At 40.7% G+C, this 24,119-nt stretch overlaps 1 protein-coding gene across 6 annotated transcripts in view; it reads right to left on the bottom strand.

Moving 5' to 3' along the window:
- The window catches only part of GRM7 (glutamate metabotropic receptor 7), a 587,975-nt gene that overhangs the window by 265,754 nt on the left and 298,102 nt on the right, over positions 1-24,119 (bottom strand). For all 6 annotated transcript variants that reach the window (XM_043518831.1, XM_038410758.2, XM_038410752.2 and 3 more), the window contains exon 3: positions 1,084-1,225. In XM_043518831.1, coding sequence (XP_043374766.1) covers positions 1,084-1,225 — 142 coding nt within the window. The remainder of the gene's footprint in view (positions 1-1,083; positions 1,226-24,119) is intronic.

Below are 24,119 nucleotides of genomic sequence, written 5' to 3'. Positions count from 1 at the left end.
GAAAACCAAAAGAAAGAAGTCGTTAAGCACCTCTGTTATTTCCACATTTTCTGTTATTGTCTTGCCCCCGTCATTGAGTAACAGGCCTACTCTGTCCTTGGTCTTCCTCTTGCTTCTAATGTATTTGTAGAATGTTTTCTGGTTTCCTTTTATGTCCCAGTTAGTTTGATCTCATTTTGTGCCTTGGCTTTTATAATTTTGTCCCTATGTACTTGTGTTATTTGTTTATATTCATCCTTTGTAATTTGACCGAGTTTCCACTTTTTGTAGGACTCTTTTTTGAGTTTTAGATCATTGAAGATCTCCTGGTTAAAGCAGGTGGTCTCTTGACATACTTCCTATCTTTCCTATGCACTGGGATAATTTTGTCTTGTGCCCTTAATAATGTCTCTTTGAAAAACTGCCAACTGTCTTCAATTGTTTTTCCCCTTAGACTTGCTTCCCATGGGATTTTACCAACCAACTCCCTGAGTTTGCTAAAGTCTGCCTTCTTGAAATCCATTGTCTTTATTTTGCTGTTCTCCCTCCAACCATTCCTTAGAATCATAAACTCTACCATTTCATTATCATTTTTGCCCAATTTGCCTTCCACTTTCAAATTCTCAACCAGTTCCTCCCTATTTGTCAATATCAAATCTAGAACAGCCTCCCCGCAGTAGCTTTCTCCACCTTCTGAAATAAAAAAAAATTCTCCAGTACATTCCAAGAACGTGTTGGATAATCTGTACCCTGCTGTGTTATTTTCCCAACAGATATCTGGGAAGTTGAAGTCCCCCATCACCACCAGTCCTGTGATTTTGTTAGTTGTTTAAAAAAATCCTCATTCACCTCTTCTTCCTAGTTTGGTGGTCTGTAGTAGACCCCTACCATGACATCACCCTTGTTATTTTTTTTACCCCTTTTAACCTTACCTAGAGACTTTCAACAATATACTAAGTATTCTTCTGCTATCTCTCTATAAAGTGATCCACAGTTTCCTAAAAATAAATCACTCCTTTACATTTCTCTGTACATTCTTATTTACTTTGTCTACTCCATAAAGCCAGCAAGCACAAATGTATTAATTTTCTCAGTCACACTTACTTTATATCCTCATCGTTGGCAAAAATAACAATGGCCCTGGCATTGGGAGTGTCTAGGAGCTGCTTGATAATTTTATCGAAGTCAATGGTCTTCTCTTTGCGATCCTGGGGAATTTTCAGTGACTGGGCAATGCAGAGCCCACCTGTTTAGAGAAAAAGAAGAAGAAAAAAATCTGTAAATGAAGAGCAAGGAGAAGAGTGTGGAAAATACACAGAAGTTGGAGAAGAAAAAAAAATCAGTATTCGATCACCATCCTGAGGAAGTAGTTAAGCTCATGTTAAGCCTTATAATCCTTTCTTGGTTTTTTTTTTGTTGTTCTTTTTTCTCTTTGGAAGTGTATGCTATGTGACAGGATACATACAATACGCATGGATGAATAGAATCACAAATGGACAAAAAATAAACCATGCAAAAGAGAAAAAAACGAAGTAACCAAATAGTAAAGAGATGATGGAAATGTACAAGATAAAAAAAAAGACTGAAATAAAGCAAACTGGAAGGCAATGGAGGATGATAATTGCCTAGACAAAACACACAAAATACTGAACAACTTTATTTGGCACAACAGCTTTAATTTTTTTAACTGCATAAATAGAAAGAAAATCAAAAGAAACTGCTCTGACAAGTTAAATCAAAACAGGAATAATACAGAAGTCCAAATATTGTGAATACACAGAGATCAATCTCACACATGCTTGTTCATGCAGGTGTCCTCCTTTAAAGTGAATGGGGTTACCCTATCTTAATAAAAATTCATGGGAGAGTAAACAATTGCAGGATTTAACCCACAGTTAGTAACCAGAATTAAAGAACAATAATTGCAGCCAGTATAATGGTAGCAAAACAGAAAGCTCGGAGGCAAAAGCTATTCAACAAACATAATTCATTTAATTAGGTTTAATTTATTAATCTTGTTTTAGAAAAATAGTTTCATTTACTATTTTATATCTTCTGTGGAGTTCTTCACATCAAGGGGGGGATGGATTCATACGAATGTCTTTCTTCTTTTGTTAGCTAATTGTAATATCTATCATCTTAGATACAAACTCTCTCCCTCAAAATACTTCATAGTGTTAATTAATAAATTCTCAGATATGCATAATAGGAAACAGCAGTGTGGATGAGTAATTAAGTACTTGAAGCAAAAGAGAAAAGAGATGTTTTCAGATACAGTTTAAAATAAAGAGAGAATTGATGAGGAAGATTGAAACTCTGTTCCAGAGCAAAGGAGCAGTGGAAGAGAAGACACACCATGGGCAAAATCTCGAATTATATTTCTCACTGCAAAAGAATAACTCCCTCAATGTGGAATTTTTTTTGTGGGTAAGGGGCCACTACAGAGAGACTAAATATTCAAAGAAAAACCCTCATGTAGCCAAGCACATCTGTGAATAAATGTGTGGATTTAATACAGACAAAGATACCAGTAGATGGGCCCTGCATTGAAGTGGACAGAGAAAGCAATTAATATCTACTTGCCACTAAGTGACTTTAGTCTGATGACCAAGCTCTCTCTCTCTCAATCTCTCCCCCCTCCCACCCCCATGTCTCAGAATGAAAAATCTCTGCCTAAGGAGAGCTTATTAGCTGTGACTTTAAGGCATTGTTACTTTAAGGCCTCTCTGGCACTCCATCAAGGCATGGTTTCCACTTTGTATCTCCCTTGAGAGCCTCCCATTTCTCCTGTAAGCAAGATTTCGGAACTTGGGAGAATTCATTGGGGCGGGGGAGGTGAAAGCAGACTGCTGCAAAGTGCCAGACCTGTCACTTGAAAAATATACACACTCCAGCTACAATGTTCTTTCAAGAGGCTCCTACTCTGACATAGCAGTGAACAGAAGTAGGCATATTTTAGAGTGTCAAGACTAAGGAGCCTTAGTGTCCTCGATGGAACCATTATTTAGACATATCTGAAGTTAGTGCTGAGGTGCTCTGTAATCCGATACAACTCTCCATAACTTAGATACAGAGAAAAATCAGCAAATTTCAAGCTACCATCAGAGGGGAAATCAGAGACGTGCACAGAAAATGATGGATATGGACAATGAGCATATTTTAAAGTCAGTATCGTCAAAAAACTTTAAGATCTCTTTAGGCTGGGAAGGAAGATTGCTTTACAACAGGCTGTCCTCAGGTGTGCACAACAAGATGCAGATATTGTAATGTTTCCCTGCTCTGCAGGTTGATGGGAGGAGAGAGTGGAGATAAAGACCCAGAGGGAGGTGCGGGGAGATGGGGTTGAGAGCTGTAATCAACGACAAAGGCATTTCTGTATTGAAGGCTCCAGCTTCATTAAAGATTGTTTGAATCCACAGAAATATGATCCTTCAGTTAGACCAGCTGATATACTGTTATGACAAAGCTGGTAATGAAATTACTACTTGATATTGAATAAATGAGTTATATTTGATATAATAGTACTTGATAGAAAAGCTTAAATACCAAGGACTTCAGATGTTGCAGCCACACCTCAGATAGCTATTATGTATTCTGTGGGTCACACACTTTCTGCTGTTTGCATGGAAGAGAAGCAAAATCCAGCTGCAACAGACACTGGTTACCGCTGAATTTGTCTGAGGAATGTCTTTGTGCAGAGGAGCTAGGTAGAAGGAGAACTAGGTCTGGGCCCATTTGAACTAGAACCAAAGGCCAGGCCTATGGTCAGTACGGAGAACAAAGGACTCTGTGATTTGGGACTAAAGGAATTCCTAGGTGACAATACAGGGGCCAGAAAGACCTAGAGTTCTTAAAGCAGGATAATGTCTGAGGATGCTGCTACAGGGCTACACACAGAAGTATCTTGGCTGACACTTTTGAAAACCAAATGGCCAGTGTGAAGTTTTGCTATCATTTTTGCTACCTCTGTTCAAGGGTAACAGGACTTACGTGCATTTTGTGAATATAAATTTAGGGGGAAATACCCTAAATTTATATCACCAAAGTATCTTCCAATGAGAAAATAACCCACCAACAAACAAACAAAAAAATTCCCCAAACAAATCTGTTACGATTGTTGCAAAGGGGCAACAATATTATTTGCTTTTTTGGCCCTTCTTTGTCTCCCCCCAGTCCAAACAGACCAGCACACTGCAAGAGAGCAAAATCTATTTTAAAGTAATGGCCAGGAGACACACAAATGCTAGACAAATGGAATTAGCTAGTGTTTCTATTCGAGCTTATAAACTCATTCAGAAGAGTTTAAATCTATATTGAAGAGCTCATTACAGATAGTCATATGCCATTTTTAATTCCGTAACAATAATATATTCCTAATGAATTGGATGGGGAATGGACAAAAAATATGCCTTACTGTTACAACTTGTCCAAGTGGCATATATAGCATTAATTTCACTTTCTTGTACTCAACTTGCACTCCTAAGACGAGAGGAAATGCACAGTTATTTAAACTGTCAAATTAATTCACAGTATTCCTGAGGTAAAGCCCTCAGAGGGAATTAAGCGGTAAAATTGTAAAAGTTGCAAATTAAGGATTTTGTCACAGGATCACTGAAGTATTATATTACCCTTCACTGAAGAAGAAGAAGAAGAAGAAGAAGAACTGACAAATGCTCTGAGGAGCTACAAACTGCTATAGCAATTACAGTTAATCTCAGAGTTCTTTAAGTTATACTGATCCTAGATCATTCCGCTGATAAGTAACTTCATGGCACACCCATCGCAGTTGACAATCTATAAACAGCAGTACCAAAGAACCTTGGAGTCATCTCACAGATTGGTTTCCACTAAGAATAATGTTCTAGATCCATTGCTCACTGAGAGAGACTTTTGTTGCTGTTTTTGTCTAGTGACATAAGAGGGAAATAATTGACATTTTGCAACCTAATGCAGAAGTCCTTTGTAGCGATAAATGGCAAATGGAAGGCATCTGAAAAGATTTGGATTGCAGTACATTTGAGAAGCTTTCTGGCTTTCAAGTAATGCTGCAAGCAGACGGCATGTTCGCCCCATCTTGCTATCCTCAGTACAGTATTTTCATCCCAGAAGGCAGATGCCAGATAGTCAAGTTTCCATTATGCTTGGAGAAGGGGAGATATAGTATTCTGGAAGCATAAACACGGTCCTTTTATATGTTTGAACAAGCAGCTGCATCATTAAGATTTTGATTCTTTTTACAACTAATGACATCATCCAAATACAAAAGGGGAGGGAGTAGAAGTGGAAATGTTATGGAAACACTGAAGGGCATAATTCATTCTCCCTTTGATGTGTACCTAGTATCTCCCATCAGTGTCAACAGGAGTTCTGCAAGTGCATGAGCTTGGAGAATAGCTCCTTGACTAATAAAAGTATTTTTTTTCTTTTTTCTCCCCATAGGAGATGTTGGGAAGATTTGTGGCTAGTAATATAAATGATCTTTAAGAACTCTGTGATTTTCCTGGTATAGTCAAATAGACGGTTAAGAAGACCACAGTTCAAGATGGGTTTTTAATTGTGTCCTCAAATATTGGTACATGGCCATTTTGCACATACTTTTTGGGTAGCAAATCTGATTCACATATACAAAATCTGATTCACATATACAGAATAGCCATATGCTTTAGTGGAATAAGCTGTTGCATTAATGAAAACAGGTGCATTAAAAGGCAAGTTGAGGACAGCAATTTGACATACATCGTATATTCCTGAAGTTTCCCAAATCGTTGTTCCAACAGCCAACCACCACTTACATAACTCTGATCCTTTGGAGACCTGTTCATGTGTTTGCAGGATGATGGCAACCGCTTCTTGAAACTCTTTTCTGTACTTTGCTATTCATAGAATTCTAACAGAGTCTTCTTTCTGGCATTTTTAACCCCTTCTTTAGCACAACCAAATAGTTTTGTGGTACAAAAAGTCTATGAATAGACTACCAGGAATAGACCTGACAGAAACATTCTCCAAATATGCCTTTGTTCATCTTATAAGGAATTAAGATAGTACACTGATCCTCAAAAAGGAGAGAGCAGAAGACAAACTGTTTCCTCGAAACAATAACTTGAAAATTGCTTGGTTTTACAGTAACTTGCTTTCCCAGTGGTATGAGCCTTTCTGGCAAACGGACCCAATTGTTTTAAATTGTTCCAGTCATAACCTTTCCCAAAACTGCAAGACCCTGGAAGTAGCGATAGCAAACCCACAACAACATTTAGACTGAAACTCTCTAACAAGATCTCCAAATCTTTTTTTAGCAAACAAAACAAAGCTTGCCTTTTCTGTCTTGACTGGTAGAAAATGTGGAAGGCTCCAATTAGCCACTCTGGGGAATTCTGATACAGGTAGCATTAGTTCTTGGGAGACTTGGTAACAAGCTCAACCACATGGGAAAAGTTGGGGACATTTCAACAGTTCACTACTGCTTGGAGGCCTGAGCATGAACAGATTATGGGACTGATCAAGGTATCTGTCCGGATTATGGCTCCTTTGCAGGTCATCACTGGGTTGAGTTGAGTCATTTTTAAGACATCACCTCTGTTTTTGTGCACAAAATGCAGAGTGAATGAACACCAATCCCATAATATGTTTTTTCCCTAAAGTTTCTTAATCTGGTCTGTTTTCAAATGGTCCGATGCAACATTCTTTACTTCACAGCACACAATCTGTGTCATCCTGCAGTAGGTGTCAGTGTGCTATTTATTTTGCCATTCTTCACTGGAGCAAGGCAAAGACATTAACATCAGCCCAACTATACAATGGCATAGTTTCACCTCTTCGAGCGGTGAATGCAACATGTAAGGCCATATCAAATCTGGGCAACACATGAATTTTAACACATGAACACAATAGCAGAGCCAATACCAGTCATGTGAATGCAAAGGAACAACCGTTGCTGTGAAAAGGATTTTAAAGGTCTTTTAAAATTCAACAAAGTGTATTCAAATTGCAGCTAGTCTTCTATGTGCAGTTATTTAAGAAATTGACATCTATGTGATTCAAGTTTAATCCTGGGAAGCCTCAGAGATAAATGAAAGAGCATTTTAGGAATAACTCTGTTACACTGCCTCTTCATTTTGCAGAACCTCTATCTGGCTTTATTGCTTGTAGTTTTCCTAAGTCACTTATTGACATTTGTGCACCTGAAAGAACTTGCTTCAGACTGGCAAAAAATCTGGCTTAGCCCATTTGAAACCATGTTTGAACTTTGTAACCATTGCAAATGTTCCCCTTCCTTTTTTCCCTAAAGTATGCCAGAAAGAACAAGCTCTTAGTGCTAATGTACTTAGCAAAGGGCCAGCCAAATATTTCATGCAGAAGGTTCTATCCATGCTCCAGCTCTAATGTATGGTCCAAAGAATAAATGAATGAACAAAATTCAAATATGAAGTGGAAATAATTTGGGGGGGGAGAAGTTTGACTCCCATAGGTATTTATTTATTTAGATTTTTTTTAAAAACTCCAAACCATGCATCCAAGACTCTGAACATCCTTTTCATATATTCAAAAACAATACAACATGGGGCATTACAGACCACATAGGGTTAAGCGCTAGGGTGGCCATCTCCAGGACCTCCTTCCTCAGGCAGACAGTGCTGTCATAAGTTAAGTCAAGTTCTTCTATTGTAAAAAAAATAAATGTAAAACCTAGGCATTTGGAAAAGGAAAGAGCAAGTGGGTGTCTGCTATAGACCACCAGACCAGGAGGATGAGGTAGATGAGGTTTTCTTTGGACAACTAACAGGTTTCCAGATCACAGGCCCTGGTTCTTATGGGGGACTTCAATCACCCTGACATCTGCTGGGAGAGCAATACAGCAGTGCACAGACAATCCAGGAAGTTTTTGGAGAGGGTTGGGGACAACTTCCTGGTGCAAGTGCAGGAGGAACCAACTAGGGACTGCACTCCTCTTGAACTGCTGCTCACAAACAGGGAAGAATTGGTAGGGGAAGTAGAATTGGGTGACAACCTGGGCAGTAGTGACCATGAGATGATTGAGTTCAGGATCCTGACAAAAGGAACAAAGGAGAGCAGCAGAATACGGATCCTGGACTTCAGAAAAAGCAGACTGACTCCCTCAGGGAACTGATAGGCAGGATCTCCAGGTGGCTAATATGAGCTGAAAAGGAGTCCAGGAGAACTGGCTGTATTTTAAAGAAGCCTTATTGAGGGTGCAGAAACAAACCATCCTGATGCGCAGAAAAAATAGCAAATATGGCAGGCGACCAGCTTGGCTTAACAGAGAAATCTTCGGTGAGCTTAAACACAAAAAGGAAGCTTACAAGAGGAGGAAACTTGGACAGATGACTAGGGAGGAGTATAAAAATATTGCTTAAGCATGTGGGGTATAATCAGGAAGGCCAAAGCACAATTGGAGTTTCAGCTAGCAAGGAATGTGAAGGGTAAAAAGAAGGGTTTCTACAGGTATGTTAGCAACAAGAAGATGGTCAGGAAAAGTGTAGGACCCTTATTGAATGGGGGAGGCAACCTAGTGCCAGATGATGATGTGGAAAAAGCTGACGTGCTCAATGCTTTTTTTGCCTCTGTCCTCACAGACAAGGTCACCTCCCAGACTGCTGCATGGGGGAGCACAGTACGGGGAGGAGGTGAGCAGCCGTCAGTGGCGAAAGGACAGGTTAAGGGCTATTTAGAAAAGCTGGACATGCACAAGTCCATGGGTCAGGACCTAATGCATCCGAGGGAGTTGGCTGATGGATTGCAGAGCCAGAGGCCATTATCTTTGAAAACTCCTGGCGATTGGGGGAGGTCCCAGACTATTTGAAAAAGGCAAATATAGTGCTCATCTTTTAAAAAGGGAAAAAGGAGAATCTGGGCAACTACAGACCAGGCAGCCTCACCTCTGCCCCGGAAAAAATCATGAAACAGGTCCTCAAGGAATTCATTTTGAAGCAATTGGAAGGTGATCAGGAACAATCAAAATGGATTCACCAAGGGCAAGTCATTCCTGACCAACCTGATTGCCTTCTATGATGAGAAAACTGACTCTGTGGATATGGGGAAAGCGGTGGATGTGACATATCTTGACTTTAGCAAAACTTTTGATATGGTCTCCCACAGTATTCTTGCCAGCAAGTTAAAGTAGTATGGATTGGATGAATGGATTATAAGGTCGATAGAAAGCTGGCTAGATCATCTGGCTCAACGGGTAGCTATCAACAGCTCAATGTCTAGTTGGCAGCTGGTATCAAGAAGAGGGGGTTGATCTTCATTAATGATCTGGATGATGGGATGGATTGCACCATCAGCAAGTTTGTGGATGACACTAAGCTGGGGGGAGAGATAGATGCACTGGAGGGTAGGGATAGGGTCCAGAGTGACCTAGACAAATTGGAGGATTGGGCCAAAAGAAATCTGATGAGGTTCAACATGGACAAGTGCAGAGTCCTGCACTTCGGATGGAAGGATCGCATGCACTGCAACAGAATAGGGACCAACTGGCTAGGCAGCAGTTCTGCAGAAAAGGACCTGGGCATTATAATGGATGAGAAGTTGGATATGAGTCAAGTGTGCCCTTGTTGCCAAGAAGGCTGATGGCATATTGGGTGCATATTGGGTGAGTAGGAGCACTACCAGCAGATGGAGATGGAGTGATTATTCCCTTCTATTCAGCACTGGTGTGGCCAGATCTGGAGTATTGCATCCAGTTTGGGGCGCTCCACTACCGAAAGGATGTAGACAAATTGGAGAGTGTCCAGCAGAGAGCAACAAAAATTATTAGGAGGTTGGGGCACATGACTTATGAGGAGAGGCTGAGGGAACTGGGCTTATTTAGTCTGCAAAAGAGAAAAGTGAGGGGGGATTTGATAGCAGCCTTCAACTACCTGAAGGGCGGTTCCAAAGAAGATAGAGCTAGGCTGTTCTCAGTGGTGGCAGATGACAGAAGATGGAGCAATGATCTCAAGTTGCAGTGTGAGAGGTCTAGGTTAAATATTAGGAAACACTATTTCACGAGGAGGGTGGTGAAGCACTGGAATGGGTTTCCTAGGGAGGTGGAGGAATCTCCATCCCTTGGAGTTTTTTAAGGACGGACTTGACAAAGCCCTGGCTGGGATGATTTAGTTGGGGTTGGGCCTGCTTTGAGTAGGGCTAGATGACCTCCTGAGGTCTCTTCCAACCCTAATCTTCTATGAAGTACATGATACTGACAGTGAAGTTCCAATTTAACCACTGGGGGCAAGATAATTTTGAATTAAAGATTAAATTTTGGCTTGACCCTAAAACTCCCTGAGAACTGAAGCACATATAAATCTAGACTACAGCCATTTTGTTCTCAGAGTTCAAGACAGATTGTCGGGAGAGCTGCACCTCATCGTTTCCTGTAGTCTTTTCCTTTCTCTTTTTTTTTTTTTTTGTCATTTTAGGCTGGGATTTTTAAAGCAGCCTAAAGGAGTCAGCAGCTCATCAATGCCCATTGAATTTCAGTGGTATTTGGGTGCCTAACATTTGAAAATCTTTTCTGTAATCTTTTCATAAAAGTCATCCTCAATTAAAGTGTCCACTTGCTTCTCTCCCATGGAAAGACATAGTTGAGCCATACTGAAAAGGGAGTTTAAGATTATGTACCAATGAAGCCAATGGAAAAGTTTAATCATTAGATGGTATTGTGAGCTTTTCATGGCAGGGAAAGTCTTTACTAAATATATAATTGTATTATATATAATTATTAATAATAATATATTGTACCTGCCCAAAAAGATTGACAATCTAACTCTGGCAAAAAACAAACATGGAGGAATAATGCAGGAGCATGAAGGTGTGGAAATTCCATTGGTGAGAATAGAGAGGAAAGATTCTGTACTGCATGTCATAGCACAGAGAAGGTCCAACTCAGCAGTAGTAAAGGTGTCTTTAAGCACTTACCCAGATTCTGGGCTAGCTGCAGGCTGATGCAGCCCTCAGTACAAATTACGTAACCTTGTAGGCTGCCCTAGGTTATAGTAACCCTCCCCATGTGCCAACAGTCTGCTGTGCAACCTGGAATAGCTCAAAATATCTGTTGGATTTAAAAGTCTCCTATCTGGGGACTGACCAGGCCTGTCACTGCTTAGCTTAGGAGAACTGGCCAGGCCATAGGTCAAGGCTGCCTGTGTCCAGTCCAGCTACAGGATGGCTGTTCCCTTCAGTATCTTACTTCAATATGTCTACTCCAGTGTTATCTGACAGAAATAATAATGATTGTAGTTAAAAATTACAAATATCCACTGCACCAGGCCTTTTAGGAGGTCCAGGAAAAAAGTAATAGCAACAAAAGGACCCCACATTTACAGGCATGAAACACACATTCTGCTCCCAAATTCTACTTTTAAATGAAAACTTTTCTGAACACAAGTGGTTAATGAGGAAGAAACATTAGCACCAGATAATTCCTGTGCAAAGAGAAGCTTCTTTTGTTTCACTTTGATCCTTACAATGGCCACTGTGCTCTTACATTCTGTCAGAGGAGTTTTAATTGATAAAGTGAAGCTGGAAACCCAGGGGCTTCAATCTTAAGATACTGCTTAGAGCGCAGGCAATTACTACTCAACATGGGATAAAAGGGGTAAGTAAGCCAAACGAAACAGAAATGACCAGAAGGCTGGGTATAAGTATGAAGAGCACAATGAGTTGACAGAGCCAAAATGACAAATTGAAAAAGACTACTTTTGTAGTAAATGGGATGCCATGACATCCGTTTCCTAGTTCCTGCTTTTACTTTGAGCAGGATGGCTCATTGGGAGAAACCACTTTCCTCTATTACTGTCAAGAACTCCCCAAAACCATTGTCTCCCAGTGGCATAGAACATGGGCTTTTTGGTTTGTTTCTTTCCCCCTCCTCTCCACCCTGCCCCCAAATACGTATTTTATAACTGCCTCAGTTTTTCCTTCCATTATATATATTTGTTTCATTCTGAAAAATTAGTCAAACAAGTTGACTTTTAACATTCAGTTTGTGGCAAGGAGCTTTAGAAAACTCTCTGACAATAAGGATTTTAAAGCCTAGAACAGGTTACCTAAGGAGGTTGTGGAATCCCTATCACAGAACGTTTTTAAGAACATGTGAAACAAATATTTGTCAGGGATGGTCTAGGTGTACTCATTCCAGCCTCAGGAGGGGCTGGACTAGATCAGTGGTTCTCAAAGCCAGTCCGCTGCTTGTTCAGGGAAAGCCCCTGGTGGGTCGGACCGGTTTGTTTACCTGCTGCTGAAGTTAACTGGAGTTTTACCTTAATGAGAACAGAGTTAGGCCAATGCTGAGCACTTTTAAAAATCCCACCTTATATTTTTTTTCCAACCTGAAATAATATATATTGTTACAGAACCAGACCAGGGGGATACAAGAGTCTGGTAGAAGGCAAATATATTGGCCACTGGATGAACAGTTTTCTGTTGCCTGAGTGACCAGAGCAGGGGCTGCCCTAGAGCAATCAAGAACCTGCCAGAACCAATTAAGACAGGCAAGCTAATCAAGACACCTGGAGCCAATTAAGAACTTTCTAGATTCAATTATGGCAGGCAGGCTAATCAGGACACCTGGTTTAAAAAGGACCTCCTATCAGTTAGTAGGGGAGTGAGAAGGTGTGCTGCTGGAGGAGTGAAGAGTTCAAGTGTGATCAGGCTTCAGGAGGAAGATCCTGCAGTGAGGCTAAAGAAGATGCTGGGAGGAAGGCAATGGAGAAGTAGCCCAGGGAGTTGTAGCAGTCACGCAGCTGATATAGGGAACATTGTGGACAGCTGCTATCCACAGGGCCCTGGGCTAGAACCCGGTGTAGAGGGTGGGCCCGGGTTCCCCCCATCCCCTCAACTCCTGATCGGACACAGGAGGAGTTGACCTGGTTTGTGAGAAGCACCAGAAGGGAAGGTCTAAATTGGAAAGGGATCTGCCCTGTCCCCGACCTACTAGGTGGGACACAGACTGCAGGGATTGTTCTCCGTTCCCCCATGCTGGCCAGTGATACGGTTAGCTGAGTGGATGGCAGGTTTGAGCCACTAGCAAGAGTGGCCAAACTGAGGCTGCCGTGAATCTCTGAGGCAAGAAAATCCGCCAATAAGCACAGGATCCACCAAGCCTGAGAAGGAACTTTGTCACTATCTATCTATATTAACCAGCCCCCCAGAAGTAGATGCCTAAAGCTCAGTCCTTGATGTCTTGTAATATACATATTATTTTTCATTCTCTTTTAATATTTCCTTAAAACCAATCAGAGGGAGGCTGGAAGCTCTTATATACAGATCCTTTTACCCAGTGTTAACAGGCTAGAATATCACAAAAGGTCTGTAAACCCAACTGATCTGGTCAGGAGAGGGTTTCCTGGTGTAGGCACTGTGGAAGACCCCCATAAGGCTGCCCTCCTAGAAGTCCTTCACAGGTTCTGATGGGATGGGGGGGAGGGGTATTCCGGGGGCAGGGCTGTGCTGTGGAGATTCCTGGCAATGCTTTGTCCCATAGACAGCTGGATACAGATAGGCACCCTTCAGCAGAGGTAAAACAGCCCAGGTCTGGGAAGGAGCAAAGTTGGCTTCAGGCAACCATAGCCACCCTCCCTTGGGCTACAAGTTTTTTCATATGATTCATACCCCATATGATTCATACCCCATACTCTTGCCTTGAGTGCAGGGGATTGGGCTAGGTGACCTATTGAGGTCCCAACCAGTCCTACACTTCTGTGATTCTATGAATACTTTGTCTAAGTTCAACTAGTCATGAACTAATACTTGTTCAGGGTGTCACACACCTAACTCCAATATTTAAAGGTAATGGCTGTATATAGTAATCAGAGTGCTGCTTCAGTATCCATGTATACCTGTGATTGTGTAGTATTTTGATTCCAGTGCAACACTAATTATCCCTAGGTATAATAGTCCACTTCTCTGAAATTCTCCAGAAGGCCCTTTCCTTATCACAATTTAATTGGATAATCAGATAGCCATAGACGTACTTTTTTTTTTAATTATTTGTGTTCTTTATACAGACATTTTTGATACCATAACTTGCTGAAGCAACATTTCAATATTATCTGCTTTCAAACTACTAACAATAAACCTCATTTTGAATGAATTTGATTCACAGGTTACTTTAAATTAAGAGCCATGAAAAATTGCTTCAGGGATGTGTTTATCAGAACTTCTGAATAAAGAATAAGGTCAGGGAAATTTCCTCCAACCTTTTAAAAGGAAACAGCTTGATTTCTTTTCAAAACCCTAAACGTTCCTTGAATGTATCATTCTAAAGGGACTGTGTCAGAGTAATTACAAAGCTTGATACTTCTTTAGTTCTATATCCCAAAAAAGCACAGTTCTGAAGTTATCCAAGCCATTTTAATTCACCCTTTCCCATCTCTTGCCCCGTTTATAAGTCCCTGCCTTTAATCCTCTCCTCTTTCTAACCCAACTAGATCTCCCTTTCTCCCTAACCTCAAAAGAGACATTTTGCTTTAACTAGTATTCTGTGGGTTGGGGGGGGGGGGGTGTCTAGGACTTAGTGTTGTGTGTCTCTCTTTTACATCCTGAACACAAGTTACAGAGATTCACTGAGCAAATGTACACATCTGTAGTGCAGCGGGGCTCCGAGGAATAACAGTAGCTCCAGCACCCAGGCTGGGCTGCTGGCAAAGGGGAGACAGATAAGGAAGTGTGGTGTTTCTATGGTGTTTCTTCATTAAAACTGGCTGGAGACTCCATTAAAAGGAGCAACTATTCACAAAAGAATAATTTTCATCACACTCAGATCCCCCAGGAAGGCCTACACAGAGTACACAGACTTGAGTAGCATTTCTAATTCATCTCAGTTGCTTGCTGAATGTGAAAGCTTGCAGATTTTGTTATAGTGCTTTAAGGAGCCTTGTAGAATATAACATTATCTGAGTCTCACTGGCATTGAGATGCAGTTACACACACAAAATAAATGAGCTCTATCTTATTTACATGGGAAAATGTACAGGTATAAAGGAGCATGCACTAATGTAACATGCTAGTTATTGTGAAGTATTAGAGGGGTAGCTGTGTTAGTCTGGATCTGTAAAAGCGGCTAAGTCCTGTGGCACCTTATAGGCTAACAGACCTATTGGAGCATAAGCTTTCATGGGTGAATACCCACTTTGTCAGATGCATGCAGATGACGAAGGCATGAAAGCTTATGCTCCAATATGTCTGTTAGTCTATAAGGTGCCATAGGACTCTTTGCCGCTTATACTAGTTATTGCTCGGCTAAAATTCACATACATGCCCCAAAACCTTTCCCTCTTCGTTCCTGTTCCAATTTATTCTTGTCCCCCACTCGCCCAACACCCGAATCAAATGTACACATAAAGTACTTGCACAAAAGTCAGCCCCAGACACATGCCCACACTGGTCACTCCCTTCAGCTAATCACCACATCCTCTCGTCACCCAAGACCATGTCTAATAAAACCTTTCGGCCACACTAGCATATAATCAGTATACACTACATGTGACAGAGAAGCTACTTTAGGAATGTGGGGTGGGGTTGGGGTGAGTACTGGATTCCTTTGGGGAGCTAGGAATCTCTCCCTTCCAGCTGTATGTATTTTGAATCCCACTAGGTCACAAATTATTAAACATTTAAAAAGTGACATTATTATGTGTTTAAGAAGCTCTCTCTGACCCAAGAGTTAAACGCACCACCCTGAGCCTTGGGCTGTGCTAATTTGATGGGATTCTCATCAAACTAGGGACTTTTTAAAAATCAAAAAATAAATCCTACCCTGAAAGTAGGGTTATGACCCCATAGTGAAAAGTGCAATACACTCCATGAAGTCCACTAGGGACTTTATTATTACTACTAATTTTATATAGAACATGCTAAGATACCACGGTGAAGGGCAGCACTACAGAATAAAACAAAACAAAACTAGGAAATATGCCATATTAGGAGGAGGAAGGAGAAGAGACTTCTCTAGGAGCTTAATTTAAGAATTTTTTCAGATGCTTGGAATATTACATGCAGTCCAAGGAAAAAGAGAGATTAGCCTGCAGAGGGCAGGCAAAAAGGTCAAATATGTACACCTATGTCATGGTTCCGCAGTTTATCACATCATTTTCAAACATGTGGTGTAGGTTTGTATACTGTATATGCACTATCTTAGCTATATTTTGGAACTAATTTCAGCATTATTCCTTGTATATTGTACAGCAGAAACACCCTAAGAAATACAAGACAAAAATCATTGTAGTAAATACAAATCTTTAGTACTGCATTTAGCAGCCCCAAAGACTGACAGAGAAATTGCACAAGGGTGCTTAAACCACAATTCAGGGTGCCATCATTAGAAAGCTGAACTACAGAATGAAGAAACTAGAATGATAGAGTGTACTTCATATTCTTGACATAGAACTATGCCCTGCAGCTCAGAGTCAGAGTTATTCAAAAAAATAAAACCCACAAACTATCCTCAAAGTAATTATTGAAAAGTCAATACAGAACTCAACTGCCTGTTTGGGGGAAAGAATAAAAGTTATGAGGCACTTGGTCAGGTATCAGAGCAGTAGCTATGTTAGTCTGTATCCTCAAAAAGAAAAGGAGTACTTGTGGCACCTTAGAGACTAACAAATTTATTTGAGCATAAGCTTTCGTGAGCGACAGCTCACTTCATCGGATGCATGTAGTGTATGTATCCGATGAAGTGAGCTCACGCAAGTTTATGCTCAAATAAATTTGTTAGTCTCTAAGGTGCTACAAGAACTCCTTTTCTTTTTGGTCAGGTATGAAGAAGAGATTTTAGGGTGATTTGTTTGGGATATGTCAGGGCCTCTCGTTCACTAGAGCACTGGTTTTCAAAAAAATAAAATAAAATAAAATGGCCTGATAATCTTGATCAGGAGACCCAGAACTTCATATCTGTCCAGAAAGGCAAAATCTTTCCTGCCCCAGGGACGCACTGCAATGCAAGCCTCATGGCTGCTACTCCAGCCCACCACCTACAAAAGTGTCTGCACCCTCTGCATGTTGCTGGTCAAGGTGGTGGGGTCAGTGGAAGCATGACAGCTGCCCTATTCAGCCTGCCTCCCAAACACTGCCCATCATACTGGTATATTTAGGGTCACTGACAGAGTGTGGACACTCTCCCGGCCTGGGATCTCACCACAAGGCTTAAATGGTGTGTAAGACATCGCACAAGCCTTCTGCTCCCGGGTGATCTTTCACCCTTGTTGCATATGTCTCTGTGTGAGATAAAAGACCCCACAACTAGTCTCAAGACTTTGACCTTCCAGGAGAGAAGAAAAGTCTCCAGAGTAAATAAAATGAAGATGCTAAGTTAGACTATAACTACCTTGACCGCTGAATGTGTGACAACCATGCATTTGGCAGCTCAGTCTGCAGTCCCACTTCTTAGCAGGTACATCACAAATCGAGATGAACTTGAGGAAAGCCAGCAAGCATTTGCCTGTCATTGCACGATTTGGCCACTAGAGGCCACATTGGTACAAACAGACAACCCAATGTCTCCCCTTCTGTATCACAGCATGAAACCAGCCACCAAGAGGCAATGACAAGAATAGGCTACAGGGGCAGTAGAACAAAAGTTCCAGCTCCCTTCCTCCCTCCCCCCCCCCCAGCATAAGCTAGAGCTTGCTCCCCCTCAGTCATTCAAACAAGCCCCAGTCCTCCAGCAATCCCCTAAACCCCAGCATCCACAGCCCACTTTGCAGCTCCAAGTTCTCTCCCTGCTACACACACATTGATCAGGGCAGGGTATATTGACCATGAGCCTGTGACTGTGTTCAAATTATTTGCAAATAAGCAAATGATTATTTATATTAAATAATTTGCATGCAATGTCACACATGGAGCAGAACAAACCTTGGCAATTATGAACACCACAATAATTAACGCTGTTCTTGGATAGAGCTGTTGTCCAACATGGTGCAGATGGGTTAAGAACACTGGGTTTTGCAGTTGAAATAGCTCATCCGTTTTGTAAAGCCTGAACTATCCCTGCTTTTTAGCTTTGATCTGGGTTCTCTATTATCTGAACCATCAAAGTTCTTCCTCATCAACCCAGTCAATAACCCAGCCACAGTGCCCCTCCTTCATGCCACCTTCTTCCACTGAATCAAGGCATGTCCTCTCCAAGCCCTCTGCACCAGGCCTTTACTCTCTCCGTTGTTCCCCTCCCTTCTAAATGGACCACCACTCCCAACCTGTCACCGACATCAAAACATGCAGGAAACCTTTACAGTCTGGTAGGGGGAGGAACTAAAGTGACTCCCCTTCCTTTGAGCCTCCCAGTGTGTTTTGTTGTCTCCATTATAAGATGTTTTTTCCCAACCAGTCACAGGAAAGTTTTAGATGGGATGTGTGCCCAGGTGCTGAAAGGAGGTCCCAGTGAGAAGGAGGGTTGGAGAACGAATCCATCCTGTACTCACCCTACAAGCAGTGGCTCCTGAGCCACAGGGCTGGGGCTGGCTCACCATTCCAATGTTGCGACTTTGTGCATGGAGTCACCGCATCACTTAGGTTTGGACCAGCTACCTCTCGGTGGTGCTGTGATCCTGTGCACTAGGTAGTAATGCCCAGAGTAGCAATCCAGGCTTAGCTCCATAGGACAGAAGCCACTACTGTGGGCTTAGTGCAGGGCAGGTTCATTTTCCAATTCTCCCCAATTGGCCAGGTTAGGGGTATGGTGCTGGGGCAGAGGGTGCTGTGAAAGGGGTCTAGGCCCCCTCCATGCGGTGAGGAGGAGGTGGCAGCAGAGAAAGAGAAGAAACCTGGTGTATGATTTTCAATTCCCAACACACGCACACACATGAATTGGACCCTGGGTGAGTCGCGGAAAAAATATAAAGACACAATGCAGTTGGTGGGTTGCCGTAGTATTGAGTAATGTCTCCATAACATGCCTCTCTGTCTTGTATAGAAACATAGTATCCATCTTTCACAAACACAACAATTAATAATTATTAGGGCTATGTGGTGATTTAAAAAAATTGTGATTAACCACGTGATTAATTTCACTGTTAAACAAAAATAGAATACCATTTTAAAATGTTTTCTACATTTTCAAATATATGGATTTCAATTACAACACAGAATACAAAGTGTACAATGCTCACTTTATATTTATTTTTGATTACAAGTATTTGCACTCTAAAAACACAAAAGAAATAGTATTTTTTTCAATTCAGTATTGTAGTGCAATCTCTTTATCATGAACTTACAAATGTAGAATTATGTACAAAAAAGGCATTCAAAAATAAAACAATGCAAAATTTTAGAGCCGGCAAGTCCACTCAGTCCTACTTCTTGTTCAGCCAATCACTCAGACAAACAAGTTTGTTTATCTTTGCAGGAGATAATGCTGCCTGCTTCTTGTTCACAATGTCACCTGAAAGCGAGAACAGGCATTCTCATGGCAATTTTCTGGCTGGTGTCGCAAGATATTTACGTGCCAGATGTGCTAAAGATTCATAAGTCCCTTTATGCTTCAATCACCATTCCAGAGGACATGCATCCATGCTTATGACGAGTTCTGTTCGATAACAATCCAAAGCAGTGCAGACCAATGCATGTTCATTTTCAGTGCTGTAACTATCTTTAGAAATCTCACATTGGTACCTTCTTTGTGTTTTATCAAATCTGCAGTGAAAGTGTTCTTAAAATGAACAACAGGTGCTGGGTCATCAACCGAGACTGCTATAATATGAAATATGTGGCAGAATGTGGGTAAAATGGAGCAGAAGACATACAATTCTCCCCCAAGGAGTTCAGTCACAGATTTAATTAACACATTTTTTTAACGAGCATCATCAGCATGGAAGCATGTCCTCTGGAATGGTGACTGAAGCATGAAGGGTCATACAAATGTATGCATATCTGACATGTGAATATCTTGCAGTGCCTGTTCTCACTTTCTGGTGACATTGTAAATAAGAAGCGGGCAGCATTATCTCCTGTAAATGTAAACACAATTGTTTGTCTTAAAAATTGGCTGAACAAGCAGTAAGACTGAATGGACTTTTAGGCACTGAAGTTTTACATTTTGTTTCATTTCAAAACAGTCATGCAGTCATGTAACAAAAAAAATAATCTACATTTTAAATTGCACTTTCACGGCAAAGAATTCACTACAATACTTTTATGAGGTGAACTGAAAAATACTAATCTCTTGTTTACGTTTTTACAGTGCAAATATTTATAATAAGAAATGATATTCACTTTGATTTCAATTACAACACAGTATACAATATATGTGAAAATGCAGAAAAACATCCAAAATATTTAATAAATTTCAATTGGTATTCTATTGTTTAATAGTGTGATTAAAATGGCGATTAAGTTTTTTGAGTTAATTGTGTGAGTTAACTGCGATTAATTGACAGCCCTAATAATTATATGACTTCATAATGACAGATGATTATTAACCACCCTGGTTGTTGATGTTCTCTTTATCCACAGGACAGGTTCAGCACAGTTATCAGCTCTGCAAAATTTTCCATGCTGCCCAGCCACTGTGCCTCAAAGTCTGGTCTGGAGGCACCATTTCCAGTGGAAGGACTAGTCCTTTTCAACCTCCAAATTATTCAACCTTTGGCCTTTCTGCCAAGACAGCCAACTATAATTCAACAGTTAGTACTTGCATAGCATTTTCCAAGACCATGGATTTTAAAAAGTGATGCATTTACCCCATTTTACAGTAGTTACATGCCAGATTTTTAAAGGAACTACTCAGTGCACAACAAACAAACTCTACGTACAGTACTGCAGGCTGAGAATTTGCTATTTTATTCAGCTACATAATGATTAGGGAAGGAGAGAAAACGCACATTACTAAACAGCAAATGAGGGAGGGGTGGAGCATAGCTCCAACCTGTAACATTCTGAGTAATCTAGTTAATACCTTGATGACCCCTTTACTACACAGAAAGTCAGTGTTAGCTAGTCTATGTTATTCCTAGTGTATACCACATTAATATGTACTACACATCACATTAATGTTTATAGCAATATGGATGGGAACTCACACTAGTCTGGAAAGGGTTAATGAGGCTGGGAGAGCGCCACACCCTGAGGGGAATTAGGTTTGCTATACAACACCAATTGATGATGGAACCCTGTGAGAAGGAACAAGCAGAGTGAATATAAAACAGTCTGGGCTGCGCTAACCCCAGAACAGCCAGGAAGAGGCATCTCTAGTGATGATGAGAAAACCCTGTTACAAGCTATTAATACTGCAAACATTATACCACATATGAATGCTGGGTAGTTGTGCTAACTGAATTTTATTATGCTTTCCTAGAATAGTGTTTTTTGCTTGGTCACTAATGCTAAGGTATATATCCCATTATACTTTTCAAAACTGAATTCAGCTCTTGGTATGGGCAAATACAAAATCTGTCAGAGACAAGATACATGAGTAGTTTGTCCTGGAACAGGTTGGGAGGTACTTCCACAGCCCATTGGTACCTGGAAAGCAATGTTCAAAACAAAAGTACAGAAAAACAAGACAAAAAGCTGATTGGTGGGTTAAATCTTGCCTGGCATATCAAATGTTATCTAACTTGTAAACAACCATGCCATATATTCTGCTAGTTTTGAATACATATTTTCAGAGAAAAATTGAATATTGTGAGGCTCCATTCTCCAGATCAGGTTGATAAATTACTAACTGTTTCCTTTCTGCATTGCACTGCTTTGTCTTTGACTAATTTTGCTTATGTGGTCTCTTTAATATTGAACTGCAAGTATAGTAAGCAATTGGCTACATTTCTGTTAGTATTAGTGGCAAGGCTGGGAACAGAAGCCAGCTTTCCTGACTCCGACTCCTGTTTGCTCCCCACTGGTCTACGCTCATGTCAGTTTTGTTTAGGAATAGATTAGAACTAACCTGAATCAAAAGCTAACCAATAAGCAACAACTTCCAAACATTTCAATTACCTCTTTCAAATATTAAAGCAAGAAATAATCTTTGCAAGCCCCTGCATTCCTTGGTTTGGCTAAAACTAAGGCAGAAGTACTATAAGGCTCTAAGGAAGATTTCTCTCCGTATTTATGGTCTTCCCAAATCATGAAACACTGGGATTTGCTGCTGTTGTCTTAAGTAAGCCTGTGTTTGCAAGGTTTCCAGTCCCAATCCTAAACGAAGGAGATTCACATGCCTTTGGATAAACATTAGAACTTTTAAACGTTACTTGTAACCTCTGACACTGGAGGTTCTCCCATCCCTATTTGTGATCACGGCTTTTGTAAGGTGGACACAAATTGTGTGGGAACTGGACTGAGGACATCCATGCACTTCATTTAAGCTACTAAACCAGGGGTCAGCAACCTTTCAGAAGCAGTGTCCCGAGTCATCATTTATTCACTCTAATTTAAGATTTTGCGTGCCAGTAATGCATTTTAAAGTTTTTAGGTGGTCTCTTTCTAAAAGCCTATAATATCTAACTAAACTATTGGTGTATGTAAAGTAAATAAGGTTTTTAAAATGTTTAAGAAGCTTCATTTAAAATTAAATTAAAAAGCAGAGCCCCCCGGACCGGTGGCCAGGACCCGGGCAGTGTGAGTGCCACTGAAAATTGCATGCTGCCTTTGGCACGCGTGCCATAGGTTGCCTACCCCTATACTAAACAGTCATCTGATAGCAAAGAATTACACTTACTACTACTCTATCTTGCATTATTAGCCTTTTAACTGTACATTACTGGTTCTATGTATCACAATCCCAGACCTCTGGGCAGTTCAGTCGACCATGTCACAGAGAATAATTTTGGCAACCGGCATGAACCAAAATTTGAATCTAATTATATAGAATTAGCTTGTTACTACAAACACTTTGTGGCATTCTGTCAATTCATGAACTGTTTGTTGAATTTCTGAAAGGAAAATAGATTAATGCTTTGGCTTCGATGCACGGTGGCTAAGACTGGACAGAAAATATTAATGCAGCTTTCTTTGCATTGCCCTCTGATGAGGGCAACTGTGGAGCTGACTCTGCTTCAATGTTTGCTGATGTAAATTAAGACAAACTCCCACTGAAATTAACACATTATAAAACCAGAGAATCAGGCCTTTCCAGGACACAGAAAATAATAAAAAATGGGACAGCATGTAGAGAATGTGCAGGTTTTGTGGAAAAATCTGCAAGTCAAACAAATATTGAATAGAAAACATTCAGAAATTCCATTCACAGAATCATAGAAATGTAGGTCTGGAAGGGAACTTGAGAGGTCATCTTGTCCAGCCCCCTGCACTGAATCAGGATCAAATATACTTAGACCATCCCTAACTGGTGTTTGACTAGCCTGTTCTTAAAAAGAAATTCACAACCTCATTTGGAAACCTATCCCAGTGCTTAACTATCCTTATAGTTAGAAAGTTTTCCCTAATATCTAACGTAAATCTCCCTTGCTGCAGATTAAGCCATTATTTTCTGTCCTACTTTCAGTGGACACGGAGACAGTATCTTTGCGACAGTCTCCAAATGTGTTAAGGGCTATTACCAGATCCCTTCTTTTCTCAAGGCTAAATATACCCAGTTTTGTTTTGTTTTAAACCTTTCCTTATAGGTCAGGTTCTCAAAACAGTTTATTATATTTGCTGCTTTCTGAATTTTCTCGAATTTGACCACTGCTTTCTTAAAAGGTAGTATCCAAAATTAGACATAGTAATCCAGTTGAGGCCAAACCAGTGCTGAGTAGATCAGGACCATTACCTCCTGTGTCTTACAGATGACACTCCTCTTAATAAACCCCAGAATGATATTAGCCTTTTTTGCAACTGCTTCACATGGTTGACTCTCATTCAATTTGTGATCCACTGCAAATACCCAGATCCTTTTCATCAGTACTACTACCTACACAGTTATTCCCCGATTTGTATTTGTTCATTTGATGTTTTCCCTTCCTAAGTGTAGTACTTGATGCATATCTTTATTGATTTTCATCTGATTGATTTCTGACCAATTCTCCAATTTATCTAGGTCTTTTTGAATTCTAAACCTGTCCTCCAAAGTCCTTGCAACCCTTCCCAAATTGATGTCATCTGTAAATTTTATAAGCATACTCTCCACTCCATCACCCAAAAGTCATTAATGAAAACACTGAATAGCACTGAACCCAGGATAGACCTCTGAGGGACCCCACCAAATACAT

The sequence above is a fragment of the Dermochelys coriacea genome, chromosome 7 (assembly GCF_009764565.3).
Source record: "Dermochelys coriacea isolate rDerCor1 chromosome 7, rDerCor1.pri.v4, whole genome shotgun sequence".
Classification (NCBI taxonomy): domain Eukaryota; kingdom Metazoa; phylum Chordata; order Testudines; family Dermochelyidae; genus Dermochelys; species Dermochelys coriacea.
The sequence above is the reverse complement of the archived record's forward strand: the minus strand, read 5'-3'. Positions and strand labels throughout refer to the sequence as shown.